Source organism: Malaclemys terrapin, chromosome 1 (genome assembly GCF_027887155.1).
Source record: "Malaclemys terrapin pileata isolate rMalTer1 chromosome 1, rMalTer1.hap1, whole genome shotgun sequence".
NCBI classification, from domain to species: domain Eukaryota; kingdom Metazoa; phylum Chordata; order Testudines; family Emydidae; genus Malaclemys; species Malaclemys terrapin.
In genome coordinates this window covers 5309269-5327005 of record NC_071505.1, presented here as the reverse complement: position 1 = coordinate 5327005, position 17737 = coordinate 5309269, and the positions used below count along the sequence as shown (strand labels likewise).

At 53.9% G+C, this 17737-nt stretch overlaps 1 protein-coding gene across 1 annotated transcript in view; it reads right to left on the bottom strand.

The window, feature by feature from the left end:
- STRIP2 (striatin interacting protein 2) overlaps nt 1-17737 on the bottom strand; it is a 62679-nt gene that overhangs the window by 30681 nt on the left and 14261 nt on the right. The window contains exons 3-14 of the mRNA XM_054013873.1: nt 15768-15842; nt 12814-12948; nt 10903-11023; nt 10334-10402; nt 9330-9436; nt 8819-8946; nt 6632-6817; nt 5832-6055; nt 3904-3969; nt 2701-2764; nt 1245-1316; nt 482-556 (exon numbers count right to left, since the gene is read on the bottom strand). Of these exons, the coding sequence (XP_053869848.1) occupies nt 482-556; nt 1245-1316; nt 2701-2764; nt 3904-3969; nt 5832-6055; nt 6632-6817; nt 8819-8946; nt 9330-9436; nt 10334-10402; nt 10903-11023; nt 12814-12948; nt 15768-15842 (1322 nt within the window). The remainder of the gene's footprint in view (nt 1-481; nt 557-1244; nt 1317-2700; nt 2765-3903; nt 3970-5831; nt 6056-6631; nt 6818-8818; nt 8947-9329; nt 9437-10333; nt 10403-10902; nt 11024-12813; nt 12949-15767; nt 15843-17737) is intronic.

The following is a 17737-nucleotide window of genomic DNA, read 5'->3' as shown; positions in this document are numbered from 1 at the left end:
GGTCTTTTTCTTATATAGGCTCCTATTACCCCCCACCCCGTCCCAAGTTTTCACATTTGCTGTCTGGTCACCCTATCCCTGCGGGACCCCACTCAATATGCCCTTCTAGCTTGACTGTGAACCATTGATAACTACTCTCTGGGAACGATTTTCCAACCAGTTCTGCACCCACCTTGTAGACGCTCCATCTAGGTTGAATTTCCCTCGTTTGTTTATGAGAAGGTCATGTGAGACAGTATCAAAAGCTTTACTAAAGTCAAGAAATACCACATCTACCACTCCCCTCCCATCCACAACGCTTGTTACCCTGTGGTGGTCTCAGCAGAGAGGACAAGGGTTGGCTGGGCCAATGAAGCTGAACTCTCTTATCCCTGCAGGTGGCGCCACCAGGTCAGGGCTGAACCGTAGTCAGACGGAAGCCTGCACTAATGATCTGCTCAGCCCAGCACCTGTGGTGAGTTCTCGAAAAATACAGACTTACCATATACTGGGGGAGGTTGTATAACATTGCCCGATAGAGCATCTCACAGGGGGTCTCCTGAACTTCCTCCTCCCCCTGGCAGGCAACAGATAGATACGGAAGGAAAAAACAGAGCTGTCACTCAATCACTGAGGTACGTCAGAGACACCCCCCCACCTCCATCCCAGAACCCAGCCCGAGGTGGAGCGGCACCACATCTGCATCAGGACGCAGCCTGGCTTTTCAGCACTACTGCTGGGACAGGTAGAATCCGGATCAAAGCCCAAGAATGCTGTTGCCTTAGCGAAGGGGAGGCCAACGCGTGCCTGAGATTCAAAGCAAACCTATGGCATTTGATGAGACAGCCGTCATCTAGAATACAAACATGCAGTCTCCAATGACTACAAGTCCCGGCATGCAATGCTCCACCTTGTGCAGCCCACCCACTCCAATCAAGGTGGAGCAATGCATTTTGGGACCTGTAGTCCTTGCAGTCTGTACCTGTGTATCAACGCTGGTACCTGTTTCAAAAAGAAGACAGTGGTTGCCCTGTTCTGTTACATGTAACTTAGACGCAGCCCTCGGGGTCCTAGCAAATGGACAGTGAGGTGCCACTTTCTAGACTCAAGCTATTTCCATTCTACTTGGGTATCTCCACTGAAGCCCTCCGTGGACACACACACAGAGCAATCAGCATGTCATGGTAACTCTCCACAACGACACACTCCTTAGAAACTGCTCCTTCAGACACACGGTCAGGCAATGGAGGGTACTGGTTTCTTACCAGTGACATGGGACACTTCTCCAGCTCCTCTTCGGTTTTGATCTGAACATCCGAGATAGAGACATACTTGTGCTGGAGAAACACAAACCAAAGAGGCAGAGTGACACCAGGACTGAAAGAGAAGGAACACGCTGGGCAATGAAAAACAGGCCGATCTCCCTCTTCTGTTCAGCTAGGGTAGGGGGAGATTTACAGATCCCACCAGAGGTGTGAGAATTCACCCCCGCGTGGGATACTCCTCTGGCTGTGACGTGCTTTACAAACTACCCATGCAGAAATCACTGCAACCGGTACTGAAATGCAGCATCCTCTGGAGCACAACCCAGCAAGGGCTTAACAGTGCACTGCAACATCAGCGAAGGAGAAGAGACAAAGTCTGCCGCATCATCCAAATACAACTGCAGGGCGAGTTTAGTTTGGCCAACACCAGGGTTAACAACCCGAATGCTTGGAAAAGATTCCAGGGCAGATTTAATGACCACAAATGGCAAAGCCTACGACTTCATCACTTATTTGTATTGCGAGAGCAGCCAGAGGCCCCAGTCAGGGACAGACTGTTAACAGAGACCCAGAGGGCCGATTGAAAAAGGGGTGGGTGGGTGGGGAGAGTATCTTTCTCTTTAGTTTCTTGTATCTGGTCTTCTTCAGCCAGGTGCTGGTAAGCAATATGGACTAGGACACAGGCGCTGACTTTTATTTTTCCCGGGGGGTACTGCAACCCCACTCCACCCCAAGGCCCCGCCCCTTCCTGCCATGCTCCGCCCCCAAGGCCCCACCCCCACTCCACCTCTACCGCCCATGCTCTGCCCCCTCCCCCAAGGCCCCGCCCCCACTCCACCTCTACCTGCCCATGCTCCGCCCCTCCCCAAGGCCCCCCAACCCCACCCATCACTCACTGCTGTCTCCCCTCCCCCAAGCACCTCCCGCCAGCCACCAAACAGCTGATTTGGGGGCCCCGCCTGAACAGCTGCAGCTGGTGAGTGCTGGGCGCCCCCTATTTTTTTTCCCAGGGGTGCTTGAACTGGGGTAGAAGTACAGGGCATGGGGGCGGCTTCAGGCGTAACGTGAATTCTATTGGGGAAGCACAGGCTGGGTTAGCGGTCCAGGGTGAGAATACCTAGGCTCCCTAGTGCAACCAAGTTCAAATCCCCATAGGGTTGACTCCGTTTGTCAGCCTCCCAAGGCAGGTAGATAGAGCTGCAAAGTTTGCATGCACGCGACGCTAAGCCAGACTTCCCACCTGCTGAACCGTTCTCTTTCGCATTGGGGATCCTGGCCAAAGATTTCCCCCGCGCCTATGGAGCCTACTATGCCCAAGTTCCCACCCCAGAGATGGCTGCATCCCAGTGCTGCCAGGTGTAAGAACCAGTGGTGTTCTAGCAATTCAAGCCATCAGACAAGCCATCCCCTATATCAAGGTCCCGCAGACGTTTAAGGCACAGAGCTACTGCATTACCTGCTTTAGAGTCTTCACGCTTTCGTGGATGGGCCGGGGCAACCCTACTAAGGTATCCGTGTCCCTGCGGGAGGGGAAGAACGAAGATCGATACAAGCCCGAAAGGGAGATCTGGAACAGACACTTTCCCTTTTGGATTTAGAGCAGAAGTAAGACAGGCAGTCTGCTGTCAGACGAACGAAACCCAGATGTCTCAGGAACTCAATGTCTAAATGCCACGAACACCCACCCCTTTTCCCTCCATCTCCGCACCGCCGGAGGGGCTGACGCTCCTAGGACATGCCACAAAAGGCACAAGGTGAAATCCTGAACTCTGATACTCTGCCCTGTGACCACAGCTACACAGAAAGGGAAGGTCGGCAGCCAGCGCTTTCCAGCTCTGCTCCAAAGGGCACAGGTTCGTTCCTGACCCAGAGAGAAGAGCGCTCACTGAACCACCAAACATCCCTCCCTGCAGTGTCTGGTTGTTCTCCGAAGGTCTCCCAGGCCATCCACGGCCTGTCCCATGCCTGCAAGATACAACGAGCTCCCAGCTGGCGGATGGCTCAGAGACACCAGGGATCAGTGTTGGCTCCCTCCCCACCCTCGCTGACCAGACTGAGCTTCAGCCGCCTTCATCGCCATGCAGCCAGAATCAGCTGTGGGAGTTCCCAAGGTGACCTCTCTCCTGGTAGACCTTCTGCAGCCGCACCAGCAGCTTCCAGCCCCTTCCCACGCTGATGCCACAACGTACGCGGGTATTTTTCTGGACTAAGGAATCCGCACCAGCCACAACTCCCACTGCCCCTCTCACTCCCTATGCGCCCACCTCCCCACTCTCCTCCCCCTCCATCAAAAGGCAAATGTATAACGCAAACGATCAGCTCTGTGGAATAAGACGACCCAGGCCAGCTATCACCCTGACCCCTTGGCTTGCACAAAGCGTCGGGTTCTCCACACTGGCTCTGTTTTTCATTAGACCGTAAGCTCTTTGGAGCGAGCGCTGTCCGTTAGAACATGGTTTTACATTGCAACGTGGTCCTGATACAGACCGAGAACGGCCACGCAGCCTCCTAAGCATTCAGTATGCCAGCTGCCTCCCCAAAGCCGAGGGCTAACACCTCCCAGCAGCCAGCGAACGTCGCAATGACAGGAGATCAGGGGACAGACTGTTTGCTGGCAAAAGCCAAACCAACTCTATCCTCCCAGATGCCCAATACTCACTGTCCGAGGGTGAATCCAATGAATTTGTTCCTACTTGCCTCCAGGAAATGCTCAATGTCCTTCTGTCTGATAGAGTGGCATGAGAAACAACCAGGGAGAGAGGAGAAAACACACGTCCTATCAGCATCACGTTTGCTTGGAAACGAAACACCAGACTCCCAGCATGTAACATCCAACCCTGCAGCATCGCTTAGTGGAGTCGTTACTACCACCTGGCAAACGGCTGCACGGCTCCAGCCAACTAGCCGTCAGGAGCAATAGAAACGAGATGATCTGGACTTATTCTAAACCTGAAGTCATTTAACACGTGGGTATAGTGGAGAAAGCGACTCTGTAAAACCAGCCCCTTCTTATTCAGCCGCTCTGCTCCCTGCAGTCATCAAGGGCCATCTGCAGTCCACCCCATTGGCCTTACAGAGCACTACAGGTGTCCGAGAGCAAGCTGGTGCTGTTCCGCCTTGTGCATCCTTCCCTAGGACTGGTAGCTTAATGCCACCAGGAGAATTTGTATTACCAGGTGAAGCTGTGAGAGGCAAAAAGAACCCAGCTGAATTCCATATTCTATGGGGAATTTGCAGCCAAAAAAAGAAAAGTCCCTTAACTTGCAGGGCGAGAGAATAACCATGGGGCCCCGCAGTATTGCATATGCGGAGACAGACATCAGAGCTCCATGGGAAACAGGGTCCTGCCCATTTTAACGAGCAGTGCAGTGAACAGGCCTGGCTGCAGCTTCATTTATCCCAGCTGATCCACTTTAACCCTTGCACTGCTCCCAAACCAGAGACGTACGTGGGCTCCTGCGTTTTAAAGTCCAGGTCAAATCCTGGCTCTACCGAAGTCAATGGCCAATCTCACGTTGACTTCAGTGGGGCCAGGATCTCAGCCACTAAGCATAACACAGCTCATGGATTAGTATCATTACAAAAACTAATTTCCCCAATACTAATTTCCCCTACTGTTACTCACACCTTCTTGTCAACTGTTTGAAATGGGCCACCCTCATTACCACATCAAAAGTGATTTTTCCTCTCTTGGTATCCTGCTGTTAATTGAATTGTCTCATTAGCCTGACCCATCACTTGGTAAGGCGACTTTTCATGTACTATGTGTATATATATACCTGCTACTGTATTTTCCACTCCATGCATCTGATGAAGTGGGTTCTAGCCCACAAAAGCTTATGCCCAAATAAACTTGTTAGTCTCTAAGGTGCCACAAGGACTCCGCGTTGTTTTTGCGGATACAGACTAACACGGCTACCCCTCTGAGCTCTAGGAAGAGGCATGTCCTCCACCCCTAGGGTGACCAGACATCAAGTGTGAAAAATAGGGACGGGGGTGGGGGATAATAGGAGCCTATATAAAAAAAAGACCCAAAAATCAGGACTGTCCCTATAAAATCAGGACATCTGGTCTCCCTACCCACCCCAGACCTACAACGGAGGTTCTCCAAGCTCCCAGATCAGAGTGAAGCCACTGGAGGATGCTCACCATTCAGGCAGGTAAAAGACTCGCTACGTAACTGGCGAGAGGTGATTTCATTGAACAGCTCTCAAGACTAGTTCCCTAAGGCCACAACCGGGGAAGTACCCAGCTCTGGACTATCAATACTGGCTAGTAACGCTGACCTTCATCCCCGATGCGTAAGAAGGACATGGAGTACTACAGAAGAACCAACCCTACTTCCTGCAACACCTGGGATTTCCACAGTGGCCGGCCTCCCACCCCACTATTGATCTGATTTGACCATACTTGGCTCGTAAAGTCTTGGGAGATCCCAGCCAAAGGTGGTAGGAGACAGGCCACGTAGGGAAAACAGTGAAGTCTTTTCAGTCCAACAGGTAGCAGGCAAGCATTCCACCCATGACTCTCTGCAGCGTAAGGGGAGTTGGGGCAGGGACGGAGGGCAATGAAACGAGACAGCTCTACCTGACTTTGGGTGCCCATGGAAGCCCTTTGGGGAAGGACACCCGCTCGATGGGTGGGCGCTGAGCTGGTCCAGCCTGGATGATCGCATCCCGCTCCAGCAGGTCCAGCTCCCCCTCAATCCCGCTGTCTACGTCGTCACTTTCCTCTTCATCCACTCCAGCCTCATCGTTCTTGAAAGGGTCCCTCTCGTTATAGATGTCCAGGCTGTCTTGCTTCACCAGGGGCTGTCACGCGTGGAAATAGGGGAGAAATCAGTGGGGAGGAGGAAGGATTTTACAAACCCTCAGGCTCCACTTCCCTAGGGGTCAGGAAGCTGTGTGGGCTGAATACTGAAATTTCTCTTGAGCAAGGAAGTCCCTCCTTTGGCCTCGTCTCTTTATTTGGCATCTCAGCCTGGACGAAGCAACCTTCAAAATGGAGCCCCTGGCTGCTGGATTTGCTGCCCGCCCCGGAGGAAGTGGCGGAAGGTGTCCTGCCCCCTTTGAATCCAACTTTTTTCCTGCAAACTTTGGAACCACTGAGCATAATGCATCAGCTCAACTGGAGGAGAGCCCCGGTTTGCGGTCAGTAGTTCAGTACATCGGGCTTCGCTCCTCGTCGCTGGGGATCAGACGGCTGGGAGGTGCTCTCCCTTTCTTAATAGGAAATCAAACATGCCATCTCCAGGACATGACTGGCAACCCCCCGCTGGGAACCAGGCAAAGAGACGGGCACTACTGAACGCAGCCTCGTCTGTCGGACGGAAGTTCCCTTCTGGAGGAACGCCACGCCACGCCACGCGCTGCCTCGCTAGCTCTTACCCGCCTGCTCCGGTGCCCGCGTTTCGACGACTGCTGGTCCAGGAGTTCAATGGTGTAGGTGGGAGGTGACGCAGCCCGCATGCGCCGCATGACTTGGATGCTGTCCTCCGGGAGAGGTGGCAGGCCCAGCTCCTCCCGCTTCTTCATTTTCATGGCCTGGAGGGCCTCGAATCCCCCCAGGGTGAACTGCGGGCCAGCAGGCCGGGGGTAGAAGAGAAAGAAGGGAAAATGAGCCGTTCCTCACGCCCCCCCGGAAACCAGCCGGGATGTTCTCAGCACAGCTCAGCCTGGCCTCTGCGGCCGCTTCCCAGGCTAGTGCGGCTACACTGCAATTTACACCTGCACTGGCGTAAGGACACCGACCTCCAGCGTGTGCGCAAACGCAGGGGAATCACCCCCCAGCGCGCAGTGTAGACGTAGCGTCAGCTCCTCTTGGGCTTCCCTCAATTCTCTTCTCTCTTTGGGGTTTGCACCCTGCAAATACCTGGAGGCTTGTGCCCACCCTTAACTGTCGTAATTGGATCTTCGCTCTCCTAGGAAGATCATCCAGGAGCAGCCGTGCAAGCCGAGGACTATTTCCTCCTGGCTCCAAAGCCAAAGCTCGCAGCAGGGCCTTTTTCGTTTCCCAATCAAGCTGCAAAGCCACGTCTAATCTGCTGCCCACGATCATCCCCAGTGATCTTCCAACATCGCTGGAGGAAACTCTCCAGCCAGCGTTATACAGCCCAGACTAGCTGATCTTAACGGTCCCTTCGGGGCCTAGAAAATAAAATAGGAGCATTTCTGCTTCCCAGGCATTTTCCTCTCATTTCATTATGGGTGTTTCCAAATTACTTTCCCACGGAAGTTTTTCCACATTATAAGAACATAACATAAGAACGGCCGTACTGGGTCAGACCAATGGTCCATCTAGCCCAGTATCCTGTCTACCGACAGTGACCAATGTCAGGTGCCCTAGAGGGAGTGAACCTAACAGGTAACGATCAAGTGATCTCTCTCCTGCCATCCATCTCCACCGTCTGACAAACAGAGGCTAGGGACACCATTCCTTACCCGTCCTGGCTAATAGCCATTAATGGTCTTAACCTCCTTGAATTTATCCAGTTCTCTTTTAAACCCTGTTATAGTCCTAGCCTTCACAACCTCCTCAGGCAAGGAATTCCACAGGTTGACTGTGTGCTGTGTGAAGAACTTCCTTTTATTTGTTTTAAACCTGCTGCCCATTAATTTCATTTGGTGGCCCCTAGTTCTTGTATTATGGGAATAAGTAAATAACTTTTCCTTATCTACTTTCTCCACATCACTCATGATTTTATATACCTCTATCATATCCCCCTTAGTCTCCTCTTTTCCAAGCTGAAAAGTCCTAGCCTCTTTAATCTCTCCTCATATGGGACCCATTCCAAACCCCTAATCACTTTAGTTGCCCTTCTCTGAACCTTTTCTAGTGCCAGTATATCTTTTTTGAGATTCAATTTCACGTTGTCATTTCTCATCCAGATTTCGAGATGCTGTGTTGCCTCCAGCCTCCCCAGCATTTCCATATCCTTTTGGGTAACACGTCACTTACTCCCTCTTCCAGATATTTATGGATGGTATTTAATGAGCCCTGATGTAACACGAACCCCTGTGGTACCCCACTCTTACAAATCTTCTCCAGCCCACATTTAACTCTCACAAAAATCTTGCACGTCTGATTCTTCGACCAGTTTGCATTTCAAATTGTGCTCTTCGTCCCCAAGCCAACCTGAATTCATTTCTCAAGTAAGATTTCCTGAGACGCTATGACCAATGCTTCGCTAAGCTCAGATGTCACATCCGGTGCATCCCTTCATCCAGTGACCCCGGCAAGCTTTATACTTTATAAACTCCCAATGCAGATCCTGGGGCTGTTGTGTGCTAGACATACACACATCCTTCTCGCTCAGAAGTTTCGGTGTTACACAAGCTGGTGGTGAAAGTAACTCAAACCAGGAGATCCCCTCGGACCAGTTGCTTTCTCTTGTCTATTGTCTAGTGCCTTTTTCAACCTAGCCTTAAACGTGTTTTAAGTGACGATGAGACTTCGATGCTGGGACGTCTACAAGGCTGAATTAATTAGCAAAAGGAGCCCAGGTGGCGGCCTCCCAATATACAAGTCCCTCCCCAATTCAGGAGACTCTTGGGAAGCAAAAGGATTACACTCACCAGAAGCACCTTCCACAACAGGAGCAGGACCTTCTTCATGGGGAAGTGGGGGGCATGTCCACTGCAGAACTTGGCCACCATGGTGAAGAGCAACAGAGCAAACGGCTCTTCGCTGTGCACGGGAAAACCTGCGAGGGAGGGGACCGAAACCAAACAAGCTTGGAATAAAGAGAATCTCCCCCGTCCCCCATGCTCTCGCCACTGGAGCAAGTTTATTAGCACGTCGTGCAGGGACTCTATTCGTCGACGTGCCGACAGCAACCAGCCCCCAACAATCCCCCCCCCCCCACCACCACCACTAGAGTCTCCACAGTCTCAGCCCAAACTTGGTTTGACCTCGGGCTGGTGGAATAAGGGGGATCCAACTACACTTGCTGGTGGTTTGTTCCCTCTGGTTTTACAGCTACCACTCCGAGGCTTTTGCAGCAGGACGGCGGAGCAGGCTGCACCCCCCCAGACATGGTTGTGCGTGAGAGAGAAACTGCACTTTGGAGGGTGACCAGCTACTCACTCAGCTCCGTCCTGAAGGTCTCCCGGGAGCTCTGCCACTCGGGCGGGTCAGCCTCCGCCTCCACACGGATGTTCTCCACCATCAGGTACAGGACGCTCAGCAGCACCCTGGAGAGAAGGCGTCACGACAGGCAGGTCGCACGGCCACCCACGGCCCATTTCCTCTACAGGTCGCCCCTGCCTGTAGGGCTTGGGGGGGAATCCCAGCCTCTCCATCCTGCCCAAGGCAGGTCCAAGAGGAGGGGAGAAAGTCTGGGGTTTTCCTGGAACAAGCCAGTGACTTTCGCCTACGTTACAATCCAGACTGTTCCACAATCTGCCCCCCTGAGCCAGGGCCTGCAGATCTCCAAAGCTGGACCTTCCATCCCACCGCACTGCAATTGCTCGGGGTGCAAGCGGCGGATGCTTGTGGGACCCGCCACGTTAGGGCGACGCCCACGGAGTCAGCAAAGTGACAGAAAGGAACAACTAAAATATACTGCATTTTCTCAGCGGAGATACTGCTTCCCCCTTGGATGATGGGTTTACCCCCCTGTCCCTGGCCCCCCTCAGTTTGATCATGTCTCCCCACCTATTCCTTCAGATACCACATATCCAGACAACCCTCCCCACAGCAAAGGGCTTGCTACAGTCTTCTGGGGAGTCCAACAATGCCCCTCCAAGGCCAGAGAGGGAGTAGGGGCCATAAGACGACTTGAGGTTTCATCCCCTTTCCTCCCAGGAGCTGAACATACAGGTTCAATAGCAATGCCAGACTCCACTGGCCCAGAGAACTGAAACCACTCGCCTCTCTCTGCAGGGCAGCTGCCCCGGGGCCACCAGACACCCTCGCTGAACTTAGCCTGAAGAATAAGCCTGGTGATTTCCCTGGTGCTTTGGCCAAGGGAGTGGACAGACGGGCTGGGTGTGCCCACTGACCAGACAGCTCTTTCTCATCTCACATCCTGCTCCAGGGCGGGCGGGCAGGTTCTAGAATGGAGGACATGGGGTGAAAAGACAGGTCACCTGAGCTCCGTGCTATCCGCTAAGGAGATGGCTGGTTTCCTCAGGGCGCTGCTGCAAGCCTGGCTGTTGCTGCAATGAAGAAAGAGGAGGACAGGAGTTCGTGGTCAAATCTCCAGTCAGTCAGTGGCTGCTCCGGATGGAGAGAGACTCCACCACTCAGACCAGACAAGGCCACATCTAGGGCCCTGGTACACTATGAATAGCCATAGAATCATAGAAGTGTAGGACTGGAAGAGACCGCAGTAGGTCATCTAGTCCAGTCCCCTGCACTCAAGACCATCCCTGACAGGTGTTTGTCTAACTTGTTCTTAAAACCCTCCAGCAACGGAGATTCCACAACCACCCCTACATTGTCCTTTCTACACTAAACCAACTCTCTCTCTCTCTCTCTCACACACACCCACCCACCCCCCCCTGCTCTGGTGATTAGACCACCTTTGTTCAACCCCGCCTCCCCACCAAAACTCCAGTTATGGCCATTAGCAAGGAGCCAGAAACAAACAGGGACATCCCGCGGACGTATGCGTTACAAAGACGAGAGCAGATCAGAGAACGCTAAACCCTCTCACTCTATCTCCATGTTCAGCAGCTCCAGGAAGGCGGAGAAAGTCCCCATCTGGTACAACAGGAAGTTATTGTGCCGAGACCAATGCAGGACCTCCGCTTCCATGTCACACTCGCCAAATACACCTGGGGGAACAGAGAGGCCGATGGAACAAACCGTGTGAAGTGAGGTGAAGTTAGTGCTGGTGAAAGGTACCAGGCTGGCAGGACTGGAGTATGGCGAACAGGTGCAGCAACCATGCAAGCTCCCTCCATCCCAACATGGAGGGACCACTTATCGGAGTGAGAGGGGAGTTTGGGCTCAGATCCCCATTCAACCATTGGTTTCTCTCCAATTCTGGAACCAACATGCTCAGGGTCTAACCGATCATCATATGCGGGGTCGGGAGGGAATTTCCCCCAAGTGAAACTGGCCTTGGGGGTGGTGGTGGGGGTTCGCCTTTCTCTGCAGCAGTGGGTGCGGGTTGCTTGCCAGAATCATCTGGGTCTGACTCATGAAATCAATTCCCTGCCATTACAGGGCCTTGGGCACCGGTGCACCTCGGTCCCTCCTGCTCGCCACTTGGACACACTTCAGTTTAGTCTCCTGAGGGCTGTAATACTTTGGTTTGGCTTCACTTGTTGAGTTTGGTGCCCAGGTGCTGGCTAGCGCTGGTGCCCTGTACGATGGGAGAGGTCAGACTACATGATCTGGTCCCTTCTGAGCCTAACGTGGTGACGGCCTTTCTGATTGACAACAATCCACCACTGAGAACCAACCCCTCACCCCACTCTGTCCTCCTTCACCAGATGGCTGACTTTAAATAACCGCACAACAATACATCCATGTGCAGGAACAGCCAATGCCCAGTCAAAGAAACCTCCCTCAACAGGGGCAAACGACGACGGGCAAACACTTCCAGTTTCCATTTGGCCTAAGGTAGGTCACAATTTGGGAGGAGGGGAAGAGAAATTGACTCAGAAAGTGAGGGTCTCTCTGGGTGCCGAAGATCTGGCTGACAATATCCAGTTACCCCCTGGCTGACCTGCACAACATGAAAACGGAGGAGGAAGAGCAGAAGGAAACACAGGAAGGAAGGGGAGAGGGAGAAGCCAAGTGTGAGGGAATGGGAGATGCTTGGTGAGGACCCACCCAGCTGGGCAATGAGGGACCCTGCTGTAAATCGCGATCACAAAGGGTCTCCTCTGGGACTCTTTTCAAGCCGACCAAGCAGCCTGCAGGTGATAAATCCAGCCCAGGTCGGCAGGGACTAAGTTATTCCAGCAACCTCCATACTAGGCGTTTCTAATGCCCCATTGCTGCAGAACCTAGGTGCCGAGTACCTGGCAGCATCCAGATCTAGAGATTAAAGTCTTCAGTTTCTATTCCCAAGCCCATGAACCAGTCAGTCTCCTAAGAGTCGTTTCTTAACGATGACATTAGCCCTGCGTCTGGATGCACGACAGCCTCCGGCCGGCACTAGCATACCATGGTGACGGGCAATGCAGAAATGCCGTAAGGGACTATGTAAATGAAGATGCCATTTGCATCCAGCTGGGGTGAAATCTACCCCGCGTTAGCCTGCCGCACACTAAGTGTCCGTGTAGCCCCTGCTGTCATGAACTCCCAGTTTCCTAGAGGGCTTTGATCTACTCCCATCTCAATGCGGGACAGATCAAAGCACACGTAGGAACTTTTAGCGTCCAGTAGCCGGGTCCACAAGGACACAGTGCGTGGTAGGCAAGCACCAGGTGGATTTACACCCCAGCTTGACGAGAACGAAGCATTTAGACAATGCAGGGCTTGGAGAGTTGACCCATCCAGCCGGGGGAAGCAAACAATTCCTCCTCGCCTTAAGAGCGACCAACCTTTCCGAGTAAACCCACAGTGCCCATGCCACCTGGCGCAGCGCCGTCTGCTGGGCCCAGGCAGTTACCTTGTGCCAAATAAAGGACAGCTCGTGCGGCTTTCAGTCTCTTGTCCCTGTCGACCACCTCCAGCCCGTCCAGCAACCGCATCACATAGGCCTTCTGCTGAGCCTGGTCCAGCTCCGGCCATCTCTTGCCCTGCACTGGAAACAAGAGAGGAGAATGAGTCAGGATCTTTTCCTTCACGGATCCTGTTCCAGCCTCTCTCGGATACTACAGGGATGGTGGGGAAGCAGGTGGAAAGAAGCCAAGTGGAATAGTGTCCAGTATCACTGGCGTGCTGGAGACGCACACGGACTTTTCTGGGCACTAGACCAGTTCTCAGCACCTTCCTTCAGATGGACGACATTGTCAGGGAGGCCACTTGTCTGGTTTTAAGCCAGACAGTTCTCTTTTGTCACCCGTCTGGTACAGAGACTAAACCAGACGTGGTTTTGTCCGGTATCATGGATGGGGGGCACCATTTTGAAGGGCATGCCACTCCACCTCCCCGCTGGCACGACCTTGCATGCACCGGGCGCGGGCGGTCGTGCTGGCGGAAGGGCACGCTCTTCAAAATGGCTTCCTCTGGGCAGCACCACCTCATGCACTGCGTGTGTGTGAGGTCACGCCAGCAGGGGCAGGCCCGCGCCGGTCCCGGAAGTACCGGCACGTCCGGTGTTCTGGGGACGCGGCAGCGGCCACCCTACCTATTGTTCCTGTTGGACACAGCCAACTCATGGGACACTGGGAAATAGCTCGTTGTGTAGGGAACCCAAGGCTGCAGGAACGCCAGCTGCAAAGCACACGCATATGTCACAGAACCGGTCAGCTTCATCTCAAAGAAAACCCCACAGACAAGCCCTCCGCAGGCAGCAGCGGTTCTGGGGTTTCAAGCACTGGCAGGCTCTCAGTCACTAGCCAGTAGGGACGCGCTAGTGATGCACGTCAGGCTTCCGTTCCCGACGGCCCCCGACGCATTGCGTAACCGTGGGCCATTCGCTCGCTAGCTCTGTGCTTCGGTTCCCCCGCTCTGCGAAACGGGGACGATACGGACCCACGTCGGCGGGGGAGCGGTGAGAATTCACGTCTGAAGATCGAGGGGATCCTTAGAGGCGCTGGGATCTTCTGTAGAGGCAAAGATGCTGGGACGCTCCTCACGGACGAGAGCAGCGCACGCTTCTGTGTGTGTAGGCTGCTCTGTTACAACCTTTCGTATTTATATCCCCCCCGTTACCACAGTACCTGAGCACCTGGCAACTTTTAGTGCAGCGGGCCTCCAGCTTATCTGATCGGGCCCCCGTGTGTGTCTGGAGCCGTTTAGGGGTGATTCGTCGATATCACTTTTCACAGCCGACCTAGCACCCCATTGCCACCCTTACTTCTGCGCTGCTGCTGCCACCCCGGGGCCGACAGCCGGAGCCGCGCCCCAGTGAGCAATTGTGGGGGGGAGGAGAAGAGAGCCCCCAGGTGGTGGGGCTCTGGCTCTCCCCTTTATCCCTGCCTCCCAGGTGTGCACACCCTTCTGCACGAGCCCCAGCCACCCAGGACTGATCGCACACAGCTCACGCCTCCTTTGACACACTCCCGCACCTCCGAAAGCCAGAGCTGGGCCAAGGTGACACCCAGCTGGGGAGCCACTGACCTTCCATCTGCCCTGGGCTGGGGGGCTTGGGACACAGGCCGGGGGCTGCTCTGGGGCAGGTGGAGGGAGGTCCCCACAGCTCCATGGGCTGCTCTTACCCTTGGGGGGGAAAAAGAGGGGAGGGGGCTGGGCCCATGGCGAAGAGTGGATGGGCCATGGCCCCTTGGCCCCCCCCATTCCAGCGCTCCTGCCCCCACCCACATTTGTTGTGGCAGGTTATTGTTAAGGCTGTGCGTCTGTCACGCCGGTCACAGATTCGGTGACTTTCCGTGACTTTTGCAGCAGCCAGTGCGGCTGGCTGAGGGGCTGCCTGAGCAGTCGGGCAGCCCCTGGGCCAGCTGCAGCAGTTTGGGTGTGTCGGAGGGATGGTGGGGGGCTCAGGGCTGGGGTACGGTGCAGCGCTCGGGGGAGGGGAGGCTCCCTGGAAGCGGCCAGCATGACCCTGCAACTCCTGACGTAGGTGGAGGGGCCAGGGGGCTCTGCGCGCTGTCCCTGCCTGCAGGCACTGCCCCCACAGCTCCATTATAATATAATTAATGGAGGTATCCTATCGCCTAGAACTGGAAGGGACCCCAAAAGGTCATTGAGTCCAGCCCCCTGCCTTCACTAGCAGGACCAAGTACTGATTTTGCCCCAGATCCCTAAGTGGCCCCCTCAAGGATTGAACTCACAACCCTGGGTTTAGCAGGCCAATGCTCAAACCGCTGAGCTATTCCCCCGCATTGGGTGCAGTTCCCAGCCAATGGGAGCTGTGGAACCGGAGCTTGGCGGGAGCTGTGCACGGAGCTGCAGGGACATCCCGGGCAGCGTGCTGCTGCCCACCCACCCCCAGCACCAGTGGGGGTCCCAGCCCCCCCCAGCATCTGTTGTAGCCCCAGACCGCCCCCTCCCCACCATAGAGCACCTGCGGGCCCCCAGCCCAAGGTTTAGTTATGGGTAAATAGTACAAATCGTGGACAGGTCACGGGCCGTGAAGTTTTGTTTCCTGCCCGTGACCTGTCCATGACTTTTACTAAAAATACCCATGACTAAAACGTAGCCTTAGTTATTGTGACATCTGATGAACTTCCGCTGGCTCCTTACAGCTGGGCTCACAGGGAAAGTAATTTTATAGGCCCAGTTCTCACAACCCCACCTCAAACCCTGAGTCAGTCCAGACACCAAAGGCACAATGTACGGATCCAACCCAGCAAAACTCAGTTGGCACGAGAAGCACCTCTCCCGTCTGGGCAGTCCCACTGAGCTCCGTTCACCCGGGTCAGGGCTCCTCACGAGGCCAGGTCTGCAGGGTTGGGACCCGTCTTGCCACATGAGAGGCAATCGCCCGGACTGAGATACCTTGAGTTTGAAAATCCTCTTCGAAGCACTTCCTGTTGATGGTGAACTCCGGCTCTTCCGTGTAGCTGTACAGTTCTATTGGGGAAGACACACAAAAAAAAGGCTTGAAAGCGGGCATAGCACTTAGAGACAGAGCGCCCCACGTACCAGCTCCAGTGCCCGAGTTCTCAAAAGGGCACCTCGGGGCCCATCTACTCCTTTGAGCAAACACGTGGGAACTGGACGCCTAAATTAACTAGATTGGGGGCAGTGTGGCTGGACTGAGACTCAGGAGACCCTAGATTCTATTCCAAGCTCTGCTCCTGGCCGGTGGGGTGACCTTACGGAGGTCACGTCCCCACTCTGAGCCTCAGTTTCCCCATCTGTAACATGTAGATAATGATCCTGACCTCCTCTATAAAGCACTTTGAGATCCATGGACGAAAACTGCTATATAAGAGGGAGGGATTATTATTATTATTATTAATAGGCTTTTCTACCACCACCATGTACCTTAACTACACCCCTGTGAGGTAAGGAAGTATTATCCCCATTTTACAGATGGGAAATGGAAGGACAGAAATGTACCTTTCCCCAAGGAGACAGTCTGTGGAAGAACCAGGAACAGAATCCAGATCTCCCAATTCTCAGGCCAGTTCCTTCATGACACATGCATCCTTCCTCTCTCACTTAGGTGCCCAAGTTTAAAAATCATGCTCAGAGTGTCAATGAAAATAAATGGAGCCAGGGCGAGGATGAGACACGGCGGGTGGGTTTAGGTAGCGCTGACTGAGCCTGGAATATACTTTGCTCACTAATACAAGACACATCAGCAAAGACCCACTGAACGTGTGCACCAGCACCACTGTCGTTTGCTAGAACGGCATTTTAACATCCAATTGACTTAACACCATTTATGCCACTTGTTTGCTTTTTTGCATTTCCCCATTTCTAATCAATTACACCTTCAGGGTCTCGGTCAGTAGCCCATGGGAGTTGCTCGCACTGCGGGGAACGTTTCCTCAGGATTATTCTGGAAGTTCCTTCTATTGCCGTGGAGTTTTGTAGCGAAAGGGGCCACAGAAATAACGATGATTTATCTTACAAGAAGAATGAGGACCCAAATCCCACTGTGCAGGGCAGTGAAACCGAGTGTCACGACTGGGACGTGGGCAGTCGGGCAGGACTAGCAGTCAGGCTTAGTGGCTGCAGCAGGCGTCAGAAGCCAAGCTAGGGGTCAGACGCAGAGTCAGACCAGGAGTCGAACCAGTGACGAGGAATAAAGCCGGGAGTCAGAGCCAAAGGCCAAAGCAGAGAACAAGAGCGAGGTCCGTTGTAGCACCAAGCCGGGTACCGCCAGGCTGCAGAGACAGCTTCCTGGAACTCCCTCCGTGCCTAAATAACGCGCCTGGGGCAATCAGAGCTCACGGGGGTGCTGCCATTGGCTATTCTGTAAGAGGCACGTCCTGTGTTGCTTATTCCCCTATGGTTTATAGTGCACGGATCACCGCTCTGCCGTGGCTGCCAGGGTGGAAGTGTTCATCACCTGAAGCCCTACAGACCCCGGTTCTACTCGGCTGGACCCTTAGAGGCAGAGACACTCCTGCTTCAAGGAACTTGCAGGGTACATTAAAACCAAGTCACTCAGGCCTTGTCTACACCACACAGTCAGCATTCGTCGACAACACCGTAGAGAGTGACATTCAACAACGCTCCTCCCGCCGATTTAACTCTCCTGCCACACCGACAAAATAAAACCACCTCGACGAGAGGCCGGGAGCGTTTTACGACACAGTTAGATCAACGCAACGTCAGTGTAGACGTTGCGCTTGGTTATATCACCGTAAATGGCCTCCAAGAGGTGTCCCACAATGCCCAACCTGTATTTGGTGTCAAATCTGACCCAACACTCTTCTTCTACAGGAAACCCCAATATGAACTGCAGGAGGTGGGTACTTCCATCTATAATTCATGACACTACGAGAGCGAAG